Genomic DNA, 14,361 nt, shown 5'->3' on the forward strand with positions numbered 1-14,361 from the left:
ATGCTGTCTCTGGATTCCAGAGCAGACCCTTTAGGCATTGCTATAGTATAATGAGGAGTCTAATTCCTACAGCTCATGGGAAAAGAAGTCCGCTGTCTATATATTTAGGTATTGATAATACTGAATACTTACTTTCATAAATATGGAAACTACCACCAACCCATTAGGACTCTTTGCAGCTTCTGTGATATTTGTGTACAGCTCATGGTTATAGTGGATTAGTTGAACCTAGAAAACAGGGAAGGGAAAGATTACAATTAAACAGCAGCAAATCATACCATACACTGTTTGCAAATGCTCTCTAAACAGCAATTGGTTTGTATTAGAATCCCATCTATGCTTAGGATATTTTGTAACAGTGCAATTTTTCAGAGTTTTGCAGCACGCAGGATTTTAATAATTTCAGTCACCATCTGGCTCCAACTGGCACAGGACCAGCATGTTTTCTTCTAAATTGCCAGTAAGTGAATTTACCCACATCAAGTTATGAATTGCACTGCAGGGGTTGACATCATTTCCCTGTTGCAACAGCACTTGCCATGGGCATCAAGTAATCTATGCTTTTCAGCCTCAAGCCAAACACAGAGGAGTCAGGGGTTGAAATATTTGAAGAAACATATGGGATACGGGTTTGGAACTGTTTAAACCAGCACTTGCAGAATTCAAAATACTAATATTCATTGGCCCCAGATTTTACAAACTCGGTTACAAAAGCTCCTAGAGTTAGGCACTTACTGTATTATTGTTAACCAGGTTCTCCTTAGCTCCTACAGCTTTCCTTCTGCTTTTTAGTTTTATGATTTGCTGGAACTTTTAAATTATGAAGGCACAGTTTATCTCTCTCCCTGCATATGTAAATGTCTTACCCAGAACAATGGTATTTGATTCGTCTGGGATCATTGGACACTGTTACCACTTATATTGCAATTTGTAGCCTCACTTTTTTTTAAAAGATGAACAACTTTAATGAACTTGTGAGGCAGTTAAGTACTTCTAAGAATTTGAAAGGCTAGTTAGCTTTATTTAGCCTAAAGATATCTATCTTCGTTTTCAGATGTCAATTAGAAAAGTAAGGTCATTGTTCTGGCACTTTCAGAATTGCAGCAGCCTGATGTTTGTATTTAAAAATCAGGTGTGTCTTCCATGTGCTGGCATAAATCTAAAGGCTGTCCACTGAAGTTTCTGGACTTAAATACTGTGAACAAGATCAGTATTAACTTGATCTATATCTGGTAGTCTTTTTAACTGTACAAATGGCCAAAGACTAATACTGCCAGTAAAGAAATTTCATCATAGTATGCTTTCCATGTTTATAATCAGGGAAAAAAAAAAACCACCCCCAAAAACACTGAAATGGGGTTTAGTGCCTGCATTGGTGGCTTTGTCTTTTGGATGAAAGCAATGCCTAGTGCTTCAGTAGTGAAATCAGTTGCAAGGATTTCTCTGCAAGAATGACCTCCCTATATGATCTGCAGTGCACAATCAAGTTACAAAGGCAAAGCCTTGCTTTGTCATCCAAATATGTATGTCCACCAACGTGTGTACTAGTAGTGATCTGAATTATAATGGCATCCCAATTTATGTGTAATCTACACCATTATTATCTCAGTCTATAATAAGTTGAGAAATAAATGATGCGTCCAAACTCTGGGAGTGTTCAGACAGTTCTATTTCCTACACTCTGCCCTGACTGCAGAATGTATTATCCTTATAAGTAAATTACTCAGAATCAGATTTTATGAGTTTTCCCAGTATAAAAATCCACCAAGCATTGTCCTCCCACCACCCCCCAAATCCCTTAGCGATGCTGTTTTAGTGCTTGGACATTGATGTAAAAAGGGGTAGTGGAAATTCTGAAAGGAAAGAGAATATTTGCATTAGTAAGATTAGAAGATCTTTGGCACATAGCTTTACTATTTACAGCTAATGGTTCACCGACCAAAAAAATAAGGCAAGGGTCAAAATTACTGCTATAATGTGTTAATTTCAGTTACTTTTATCCTGTCTGGATTGGGAACTATTGGTTGACCTTTTTACAATTCACACAGTAGGCATTTTTTAAGGCAAGCAAACAAACCAAACTGCAATGAAAAAGTAAAAATGTCAAAGTAGCCAATGAAGTCATCTACTAAATTCTGACAACTAGGAAGCAGTATGTTTTCTAAAGGTCTTGTAAAGAATTAATGAGAGCATTTACTCTACAGCACATAGAGGTTATAGGCTCATTAGTCATCACTTTGTGGTACTACTGAACTTTGATAGCATCATGGTTCTGGGGACTGTGCACTCACTTAAATTTTTAGGCTTAGTAACATATTTTTCTTTTTATGTACATCTATTCATTCTGGCAGCCAAACTAACTTGTGAATTATCAAGGAAATAAGTGATGAAATCTGCTTTAGACTAGAATTCCTTCTGTACAAAGTCCCAGAATAACAATGAATTAGATTAACTTAGTTTATCTAACAAACCAAGTGTCTAGTGCAGGAATGGGTAAAAGTGAGGACCAAATTCTCCTTCCAGCCATGGAAGCCCTGAGTCAATGTCAAACTCTCATTTTTACTGATGGGACTTACGGAAATAAAACTCCTGAAGTATGTATGACCACATATAGGATATTTATCCCAGACTCACTGCAAGGAGCCTACTGTCCAGTGCAGTTCTAGTCTTGCATAACACGTTATATTGCAATGAGTGATATGGGCCTCAGCACATAATAGCGTCCTGGCTCTGTTGGAGACCTCTCTCGATGTCAAAAAGAGACACAAATCACTCTGTGCAAAACGCACACCCAGACTGCAGGCAGTCAATAGGTATTTGTGGGAATGAGTTAACAGGCTTGAACTGATTCGAAATTAGAACAGTTATTTCCTTTGCTGATCTACAAATGATCTCTCCATGCTGTATTGCACTGTCTTTACAATAAAAGTACTTGTCTGAGAACTTTGCCATTTTTTACCACTGCTTTCAAGTGGTTTTCATTTCAAGTTTGTCATTCCTGCAGGTTTGTATGCCTTTGCCCCATTCTGCATCTCCTTATCACATCTCAGTTTCGTAATGAACCGTTTTGGCGAGTGTGCTTGAGAAATCTTGCTTCACTATAGTTTGAAAAGATCCCCCTGCCTTGCTATGCATTATTGTTTCTCAAAGATCGCAGTGCTGAAGAAGACAGACTTTTTTTTCTTCTGACACCTGTCACTTTCTCTGTGTTAGAGTTGTATCCTTCCTCCCTGCACCCAAATTAATTTTAAAGCTGTTTCCATGGCACCATAGTTAAATTCATTAGGTTTTTCTGTTTTTTTTAAACAGATTGACCATGTAAGGAGACATCATTTTCAAAGTTTCTCATATGGAATCGGATAATTTAGAAAGGTACAAATGAATAAAGATGTCTTAGATACAGAATATTACATGCAGGATAAAAAATACAATTCCCTACTAAATTTCTTCTTTTGAGAATAACTTCTTTAAAGTTGCCTGAAATACCTGTAATCTTACATTCTGTATTAAATATTACTAGACTCTTCCATGAAGGTAAAGCCACACATAAGTAAAATTGCTCATATGTGAAAATCTCACTTTTTCAAATGATGACATTGTATTAAAAACAAAGCACAACAGGAGCAAACTTGCAGTGCTGAAAGTACCCTTTGATTCTAGTTTGAGTTTCAGGGCTCAAACACAATCTTATCTCAAACATAGAATCTTATTATAAGCTATTGATTTTCTTTGGAAGATTCCCCCTTTAAGATTAATTTGCCACAGAACAACTGACAGCTCTTTGTTTTCCTTGAGCTATAGAAGTTCTATTTTTCAGGGAGAAGAGGAGAATTAAGATTAATTACTCTTAACCAATGAAAATCCAGAATGTGCCCTTGTTCCATCACCCAAGAATGTGCATTGGACTTTTTAGACACCTGAGATTGGGAATGTCAGCAGGAGCTGATGACAGTACGTTAGGGGTAAACTACTGAGCACACTCTCCTCAGCCTGGTAGGCTGTGTCTTTGGGGCAAAATAATATAGATAGGCTGATATTATGGTTCGTGTTCTGGCCACTGTGGGGAAAACATCTAATTCCATTTCCCAACACATGTGCATGTGTGTTTATAATGGTAATAACCTGTTCTTTGCCTGTACTTTGATAAAGTTCAGCCCTGTACTCATATTGTTTGTACTGGTTTTCCTCTGCAATGCATTTTGCTTTTTTTCTCAATCCTTCATCGAGGTGAAATGTGCCTCTTTGGGCAGAGCTAGTAGCAGGATATTTTCTGGGTCGCATTTGACCAAGGCTCTTTGGCTAAGCAAAAGGAGGCAGTTTGCTGTGTTGATGGTTGTGGGTGCCAAAAATTCCAGGGATTCTTTTCAGCAATGTTTTAGCAATTTTTTAACTTGAACAAAGGCCCTTTGTGAATTACAGAGCTCTGATCTAGTGTGCATGTATAACCCTTTTATAAATATTAGATCACTGTGAGATGTTCTGCTGCAGTGAGACATGGAGAAACATGAAACTGAGGGAATTTAGAGTATCACAGTACTTTACACACAAATATTGCCATAGTCCCCTTGGGAATAATGGAATACCCTTTATTCTCACTTGGAAGTGTTATAATTGAGTGCATAAACATTTTGATTTGTAAATGACAAGGGATCTAAACCTCGACGTGAATGGCAGCAGGAACAGCTAATCTGTAACTACAATATTTGTATTATGCTGTGCTACCTGATAAACTGTTGGGATACCTGATTGAGAGCAAGCACAAAGCATGTTTCCAGCACAGCAGGGAACAAAAGCAAATTAAATTGCTCAAAGAGACAAGCTAAATATTTGTTTTGATTCAGAATCCTTGTAAAAAGTGGCTAAGATCTCATTAAGGAAAAAAATTATACATTTTTGTTTATCTAAAGTTTAATAAAAACAGCAAAAGAAATGTAATTTCTGCAGGGAAGGTGTCCAGTAAGGAAAATAATTTTAATGAGTTAAAACCTGTTGATAACAACAGTTGATATTCCAGTGTTAAAATATAGTTGCTCTTACAGGTCTTATAAAACCCTTTGGAAAGAGCAGTAATGCCATATCACCTAAGAGTTATTTATGGTATTAATTTTGTAGATCTGCACAGGTAAGAGATCTGAGGTCCTCACTTTGTGAAAGAAATGAGGTTTTTTTAAATGTCCCCTGGTTCTAGGATGTGTAATTTGTGTGGCTGACAAAAATATTTTTAGATTTGTCTTAAATTAAATTAAATGTACCTCCTACTTCATGGAAAGGTATAGCACCATCTGTGAGAACATGCACCAGGCTGCTCAGAACCTGTGGTCCTGAGTTGTCTTGTTTCATTGGACCAACACCTGGCAGTGATGCAGTGGAAATTTTCCTATCTTTGGCAAGCGATGAAGGATTTTTATGGTGTGTTGCTTAATAGCAGGCCTAAATATCACATGGACTGTTCAAGAAAGAAAAAAAGTTAATTGCATTTTTTTTCATAATTGGTTAGGATTTGGAGCTGGATGTTAATGTTGTCTTTTCCTGAATTCTTATAATGATCAAACCTTGTTTGTCCACACACACGCTCACCGATATGCAAAGAGAATGCACTAAGATTGTACGTATTTAATTATCGCATCTTGGTGGATACTCCTGGCCTGCTCAAGGCACAAGTCATTACATTTTAAGCGGGGTAAGAACTTAAACTCTCTGGTCCAGTTCTCAGTCCCTTTTTTGCTTTCAGTGAACCTATTCAAAGTAACAGCTGGAGAACTGGGCTGTTAGTGGGCTCAGAAGAATGCTGCTTAAGACAACAGAAATTATGATTCACGGTAATTGTCTTTGAAAAACAAAACCATCTTCTTCTCATGCACAGGGTACTCTACCATGAAATGTTAGGATCTGCCATGGTGGTATGACCCGCATACTTTTAATTAATCCATAGATCTACCTGTCTGTTATTTTTTATGTATAAGCTCACAGCAGTGAGGTACTCTTACGTTGTTGGTAAATTGGTAAAATAAATTTTACATGACCATTTATACTTCCAGCAGTTTACTTACCATTTTAGCAAACTAACTGTGGTTTTAAGATTAAAATCAGTTAAAAAGATTAACTTAGTTTAATGTAAAAAAGGAGAAATGCAAAAATGTTTGTTTGAAATAATTTTATATCTCTGACTCTCTTTGATGTTCTCTCTATTAAAACCAAGGTTCTTTAGGCTGTTGCTGACAAATGTGGGTTATGGGGGTTTTTGGGGGCTGGTTTTTTTGTTTTGTTGTTGTTGGTTTTTACTGCTTTTGACAGTTATTTCGTGATTTAAAAGAAATGCCTATAAAATACTGATTTACTAGATAGGCTTGTCATTCACATTTATCGCAATATGCCAGCAATTGTATCCTAGGTAAATAAAAAAGATTATAGTTCTTTTTTACTTAAAAGAGTAAGATTAAGAATGCAAGGAAGGAACTCAGTTTTCTCCTGCTTCTGAGCAGACAGCTGTATAAAAGCACGTGCAAAGAAATGCAATAATGCATCATGCAGTAAAGAAGAAATGCAGTCAAGGGTGAGCTATACTTGGCTGCAAAATCTACTTTACTAGAAATAATGATATGCTAGGAATTAGCACTTAAACTGCAAATGGTGTCTAACACTTCATTAGACCAGTTGGTAACAAGTTACTGGTAGGTAACAAGAACAAACTTGCAATACCTATGTTCAACAAATGGTGTTCAACAGTGAGCTTTAGCCAGGGTTCCCTGCTAAGCAGTTAATGGTGTGTTATTTTCAGCGTATATTATGACTCTTAAAAAAAAAAAAGCCTGTTTTAGGTTTAAAATGGTTATCTCTAGATGCAGACATACAAATGAAAGGTGAGTGAGAGTCTTAAGCTTTCTGGGGCATCTGTTCTAAGATACTCTAACTTGGAGTTTAATAGTACTTTGAAAAGAGATCGGTGAGAATCAGATCTGAAGCAGGACAGCCATTTTGGCTGCTGACCTGGTATCTTAGAGTGATGAGGCTACTGACAGAGCAAAACATACTTATTCCTTGTTTATATGCAACCATTGCAGCTAGAAAATATGAAAAATATGATCTGAATGAAGTGTAGAAGATTTTAAAGTATTCATCTTTAATATTTTTATATGTTCTTATTTCTTTTGTAAGTCTTACTTTAATTCATTTGCAAGAAGGAAAAAAGGCCATGTTAGACAGTATTTAAAACTTGATGTTTCTTTTAAACATCCACAGGACTACAGTAAAAAGTACAAATTACTAGCTTAAGAGGTCAGATGGGCTGTGTATGTCTCAGAATTTGCTATTTTCACCTTTGTGCTAACACCAAAAAATTAAGTAAATGATAGGCTGAAGAAATAAATGCAAAAAGTGATGGATTCCTGCCATCCAAATGCTGCCGGAAATGTTGCAAGTGTCACAATCATTTAAACTCTCTTCCAGATAGTAGGAACCACAATGAAGGAAAAATCCAAATTGAGCCCCAGAGGTACACAGATGTGTCTGTGAAGCTGGTTGCTGTGTGACTTCAGGAGAATTTTTGAGAGGGCAGTCACTGCTGAAGCCTTCCACTGTCGATTACTCTAAACATGGGGTATTTTTGGCTGACCTGCCAGTCAACCACTCCTGTCATTTATTGTTAGCAGATGAGCAAGAGCTGGGTAAACGTAAATAAATGACACTGTTCTGCAATTCACTTTGTGTGAGGATCAAAATGAAGTCTTAGACTCAACTGTGTAATGTTGATTATGTCTTGGCTGATGCAAAATTTCATTGCAAGCTGTAATTTGGCACTGACCCAATCCATCATCTACAAAAGTTACATCTTAAGAGAGAATAGGGGTAATGGAGGAAAAAAGGCTATTAGATGAGCCTATCATCATTTCTGGATTCATGCAGGATTTTCTGACTAAACACTACATTTAAATTGTTTTCTCATTTTAAATACAACAGATGCTCAGACACCATGATGATGAATTCAGTATAAACGCTCCATTTGGGAGATTCAGTTATATATTGGTGCTCTGAATTTCTGAGAGAATTCTGTATTTCTTTAGCAATCAGTCCACAAAGCAGCAGAAAATGGTTCCTGCAAGTCAAAAATATGGTGAAGGTAGCGATTGATGCTATTTTTGTTGTTCACTGTATTATCCTGAGACATTGAGTCAAAAGGACACACATACAATGTCACTGAACGATGCGACAGAGATGCATTAACAGTTCAAGCCTTCTCTAACAACATGTAATGCCACTACAGCTCTCAGCCTACCTTGCCAAAGTACCATCTGTAGCTACATTTCAATTCAAAGGGTGGGCATGATGGGCAAGAGCAAACAGAAATATCACAGACTGCTGAATAAAAGAATGAGCAAAAAAAGTTAATAGAATTTGGGCTAGTGAAAATCTAGTTGTTGATCTAGGCCTTACCCCTTTTGTCCTCATTTTATAATCTGGTAGGAAAAAATGGTCACGCTTAATATACCCGATGTTAACTAACAAGCAAAGAAAAGGTTAATGTTAGGATTACAAACCAGAAGCAGAAACAAGGCAGTTATCAGTTTTACCTGCCCTCTTGAGTATAGAAGTATATTGTTAAATGAAGAATATAATTCTTCCGTGGCAAAAATGAAGCATGGGATTTTATATTCTTAAAATGACAATAAGGTGTGTATACGAGGAAAGCACAGAATAACGTTGAGGATGTATTTTAAGAAGCTGTTGGTGTGGTCCACCTGAGTTTTGTGGAAGTCCTTGTCCAGCCCATTTGGGCAGCAGCTCCTGCCTGCCTACCCGAATGCTCCCTTTTGTTGCCTGATCTCAGCCTAGCACAGGCATACAGTCTGTCATTACCGGGCCTGCCACCGTGCATGGTGACCTCTCCTCCCCACTCCCTGCTGGCAGGGGTAGGATGGGAGGAGAACTTAGCACGGGATGCGTGGAAATTGGCTGCTCTTGCAGGGAGGAGGGGAAGAAAGGGAGGCGGTCTGCTTGCCCTTCGGGAAGGGAAAGCGGCGCATAAACGTGGAGGATGGACGTAGGCACTTGGTGAGATGAGACTTTCCTTTTTAAACCAATGGAATTGCAAAATATTAGTAGTATACCCATTGAAAGATAAATGTGAAAACACACACAGGGTCTCATGGGATCTTTCTAAATGATTTATTGACACATGCTTTTCTCTCAAGAGTCTCCTTCCCCTTTAGTGATTGGGTTGCTCATCTATGACTTAAGAAAATTATGTTCAACTCCTTCTCTGCTGTTAAGCAACTCTTCCTACCATTTTTGCCCAGCTTGCCATCTCTGAAATGGGAATAGCTGCACTTCTCCAGTAACAATATTGTGAGGTGCTCAGATGTAACATTAAGGGTGTTGGGGAAAGCATCTATATAATGAATGTCGTGTTATGAAGTTCAATTTGTGTTATTGATCCACGACAATTTGTGACACATCACCCATAAAAGGTGCAAAAAAGAAGCTCAGAATACAAATAGTTTTGGCAGGAAACTGTGGGACACTTGGATTTTCAGCACATTAAAGAGTGATAAAAGGGAAACATTTAAAGTCTGATAAAAGAGGAAAATAATTTGAAATGGATACAATTGCTAGTGATCGTAGTGTTAAATCTTTGAATGTAAGTTGAGGGCTCAAACACAGAAAAGTTTGAGGAAGCCCAGCTTGACTCAAAATAGCCAAAAGCATTTCTGGAATGAATGTTTTATTGAATTATTGAAGGTCCTTTAGGATATTAATGCTGTGGTAGATGAGATTATATATTACAGAGTCAATTTTTTAGAAATCATTTGAAGAAATTTCACACCAGGATTTCCTGTTCAAGGTGCAGAGTCAGAGATTGAGAGGAAAGAAGGCACAGATCTACCCTGCAGGCAGAAAATAAGGGGTTTTTTGTTTTTGTTTTTTGTTTAAGAATATCCTGCAAGCTTCTTTTAAAGCTAAGGAAAGTACAACTGCCTTTTGTTGTTTATGTGAATTGCATAAGAGACAGTTTCACATTTGTAGTTTAAAAGGTAAGTTTGAAGTTGAAAAATACTGAACACAGTCAAAACAAGAGGACATGAATTATCTAAGAATATGAGATAGTACAGCTTGAGGCAGACAACTATAAAATTATCTTGTTTCTAAATGAATTGAGTGGCATTATACTCAGTAGGAAAGATAACTGGCACTTAGAAGTCATAACTAAGCCAGTTATCTTTTATAAAGTAAGCCCTTTAGCTCTATCTGCAGTTTTGGTGAAAGAAAGTAGGAGATTGGCAAACACTACTCAACAAAGGCAGTACAGCATAAATTAAAAGGGCATGAAATTACACACAGCAGCATTTGTTTATCATAAGAACATATTCTTCTGGGTACCTTGTAAAGGGCACTGAAAATTGCCACATGGTAAGAGCAGTTCAGTACAGCCACACAACTGCAGATTAGTGCCATTTACAAACAAACAGAGGAAGATGATGATCAAAGAAGCCTTTCCAGTAGCCTTAATTACACTGCGGTTGAAGTTCAAGGATCTAACAGTGGTTTTCTTTGTTAATTGTTAACAATTTCCTGTTTTATATCATCCCTCAAAGCTGCTTCCCTACATCTACAACAAATAAAATGTCTCTGCTTCATATAGACAAGAAAAGAACCCCTCCTCTTCTATTTGTTTCGGAAACTTTCTAATTATATATTTCAGCACAGGAGCAACCTTTTTCCTAACTGATAGGTAATTGTTGCCCAGACTAGCTAAACATCAATGAGCTCTGCTTCACAGGTTGTCTTAACTGTATAACGCAAATGCTTAGAAACAAGAAGCAATCTGAAAATCCCACCTAAACATTAGGAAGTAAAACGGAGAGTTAGCCTTCGTGAATATGCCCCAAATTACACTTATTCACAAGATTTTAAAGTTATTAAGTGAAGGTCAGTGAAAAGTAATGAAAAACAATAGCAGCTCCAACAGAAATATGGTACCTGCCATGTCTCTGTGGGCTGTTTGAGCAGTGAGATGTGAATATTAAACAGACAAAAGGGCGAAGAAAATCAGCTATGCAGACAGCCTCATTGTAAAAAAGTGAATAGCGCTTCAGTTAGGAATTAGACCGAGGGACGAATGAAGAGAAGGTGAAGCCATGGCCCATCTGATCTCTAACCTTAGCAGCAGATCTGCCTAACGGGATTTGGGGTTTGTGGAATGGAGGTTCCTGAGCACAGAGTGCTTTGGGGATCCTGTGTGTGAATGTTCATGATATAATCTAGCAACAGCAGTTCAGATCTGCAACACAAGTGTTTCACATGTCTGTCTTAAAAACATAGATGAGTCCAGAGTCCCTTTAGTACTCAAAATATGCCTCTTGGACATGATGGTGGTGAAAGGGGCAGCAGTAAAGTCACACTTGCAGTTTGTGTCAGTAGACTTTCTACATCACACAGCAGAAGTCAAAACTTTTTTTCCCATTAGAAAACAGTCTATTCATTTGCAGGTTAATTTACATAGCTGAAATGCTGAAAATACTGGCATGGAAATACTTGAAAATACTTGAAATGCCAAACAGATATTTTCCCTTAATGAAAGAAAACCAGGGAATGTGCCGTGCTCCAAAATGCTGAACTCCTTAAGAAATCTTTAGTCTGTTGGACTTCCTGCAATTAGAAAAGGTGAATTTGGGTGATGATCCAATTAAAAGTCTTTGAAATTCATTTTGTCCATGTATTAAACTATTTTCTGCTGACCAGAAAGCCTGGCCTCAGCCAGGCTGTGAAAGCAGCTCCTTATTCTCACTGGCAAAGGGCCCGGCCTTCAAAATGTTTCTGTGACTGCCATGCAAATACCACACACTAGTTATTTCTTGCTGCTTCCAGTTCCCGCTGGAAGAGCTATAGACCCCTGAAATACTAACGGAATGGGGATCTGCAGTGTCACTTCCATGGGGGAGTAACATCTGAATGAAGTGGGGGATTGTGAAAGGTACAGCTGCAGCTCTGCAACAACGGCTTTCTACTTGCCTCATCACAGCACCGTTTCCTTTCGCGGCGTTACCGACCATAAGTGAGGAGGGGAGGCAAAGAGCAGTAGATGGTGTGTGCCCCTCTCCCAGCCCCAACAGCAGCCATCTCCACTTGCCAAAACACCCTTGGGAGGATGGTTGTTTTAAAGAGTGAATTGTGGGTCCTGCTTTCCTCATGTGGTTAGGGAGCTGTGTGCTTACAGTGTGACTGTAATGCTGGGCTGTGGCAAATACTGTGATTAGCTTTGAATTCATGCCAATCTCATAAAATCATGCAAATATTTACGAATGTTGGTGCACAGTGACTGGAATGGTATTGCTCTTTGTTAGATGTGCAAGAAAAGATCATTTAATACACGCAGTCTCTCCTGTGCGTTTGTCTTATTTTTCCCCCATGAAATTACTATTCACAAATTTGACCAGCTGTAGTTTCTTCTGTTAGTCCTAATGTTGTGCCTGCCACCTCTTCCTTTATTTAATTTCTTTGTTATGTGCATTATCCTGTGGTATGGCTCTTGCACAGCAAAAGAGAACCCTTCTCTTAGTGCACAGATGAAATGGAGCTGAAAATTACAGCAGATAAAAACACAGCTCTTTGAACTGCAATGTTAAGAACTCTTCAACCAAAGTAGACACCTAATTGAAGATAATGCTGACTCTATATATTACTTTGTCAAGCTTACATCATTAAGTATGTATTTGATTTCATTATACTGCAGTAAACAATTTGTTGTTGTGGTAAGATATGCTGGTTTGCAATGTCTGTAAGCAAAGTTGCATTATACTTTAAATGCAGATAGTGCTGTCTTCAGATTTTGAGTTATGGAGCAACAGCGTAATTATCCTATTACCTTGCTAAAACATCTAATTATTTGTCAATGATGTGAAAACCTGAGAAGTTAAATATGAGGAATTATACTACGAATGTAGCTATTATTTTTTTCATTGACACTTTAACAATATCAATTTGCTAGGCTGTTGTGAGGAAAGGATCCCATATAAAATTATGGCAATGGGGACTGCATATCACTAAAATGATATCTAACAAAAGATTGATTTCTGATTTTAATAAGCGTCATATATATGCAAAGTATCTTTTTAGCTTTATAATTCATTTAAACATATATGATTAAGTTTTACTGCATAACAAATTATGTGCTACTATTACTCTAGCCTTTGCAAAGCCCATCATTACAAGTTTAAAGGGAGACACATAGAAAAAAGGTAAAAGAAAAAGCTAGTTCTTCCTACTTTTTAAAAAAAAGTCATTGAACTGTGAGCCCAGCTTAAAGTCAGAATTCTGTCTCCAGTGTTCCCTGATCTCCTCAAGAAAAGAAGTTCCTGAATTCTATTAAAAATTGCTGGTTTCTCAGCAAACAGCATGAAGAGTTTTTCCTGGGAGAAAGGTTTTAATAATTAAAATTAGTCAATACTGAAGCGCAGGAGATTATTTGATCTTGTTCAGAAACTGACACTTTCCAGAAGGAAAAAAAATGCAATCTCTCTAATAAATCACTTTGTGCAGAACTGGGAGTCTAGTAGAAGAAATTTGCTGCAGAAGAAAAGAGGGCAACTCACCAGGGAAATAGGTTTGCTCAAAATAATTTTGAGTTTGAACATCAAGGTTGAGATTTTTAGGACATTTCCAGAAAAAAATCTGTAAGACTCTCAGAATGAGATGTAAAAATGCATTTGTTAGTACTTCAGTACATTACATCTCTCAAACACATTATATAAAGTTGCTGTTGGCTCTTGTGCTCCAGTCCAAATTTCAATTTGTCTACTTCTTCTCCCATAATTTCAGATAAACTCAGCTGTTTTATCAAGTCAGTCTATATTTCTGCACAGAGCTGAGGATGCCCACCTTCATTTAACAGACTTAAATTTTGCTCCAATAGCCCCTGTCAACTTTGGTTACTGCCGGCAGATGAAAAGATGAAATCAAAAACATGCTAGTGGATGAATGTGCCCAGCACAGACTGGATTCCTTTTGAGCCATGCTCTTTTTCAGACTTTACTACAATGACGCCTATGCCACCTGAGTCCATGATGTGTTCCTTGCCCGTATTCAAACCCACGTATTCCCCTGCTTTTATGAACACCAAACCTCTCACCTGCCCTTTTCCGTCCTGTTTCTTCCTGTCACTTAAAATCTGTCATTCTTCCAATGTTAGCACTGCTATCCAGCTGTGCCACTCCTCTCTGTGCATTTCCTAGAGAAGCAAAATGGTCCTTAAATATACCCTAGTTTCCTTTCGCAGTGGTGTTCAGAGGTTAGTGAATATATGTCTAAAACCAGACTGCTGCTTTTCCAAGGGGCCATCACAGTGGGAAAGGGCAGCACTGCTGCTCT

The 14,361-nt window shown here is 37.8% G+C and overlaps 1 protein-coding gene across 1 annotated transcript in view; it reads right to left on the bottom strand.

Annotated features, from left to right (window-relative positions):
* CA10 (carbonic anhydrase X) overlaps positions 1–14,361 on the bottom strand; it is a gene marked incomplete at its 5' end in the record, with an annotated part of 46,114 nt that overhangs the window by 13,400 nt on the left and 18,353 nt on the right. The window contains one exon of the mRNA XM_009577119.1: positions 133–228. Within this exon, the coding sequence (XP_009575414.1) occupies positions 133–228 (96 nt within the window). The remainder of the gene's footprint in view (positions 1–132; positions 229–14,361) is intronic.

This window comes from Fulmarus glacialis, unplaced genomic scaffold (genome assembly GCF_000690835.1).
Source record: "Fulmarus glacialis isolate BGI_N327 unplaced genomic scaffold, ASM69083v1 scaffold22734, whole genome shotgun sequence".
Classification (NCBI taxonomy): domain Eukaryota; kingdom Metazoa; phylum Chordata; class Aves; order Procellariiformes; family Procellariidae; genus Fulmarus; species Fulmarus glacialis.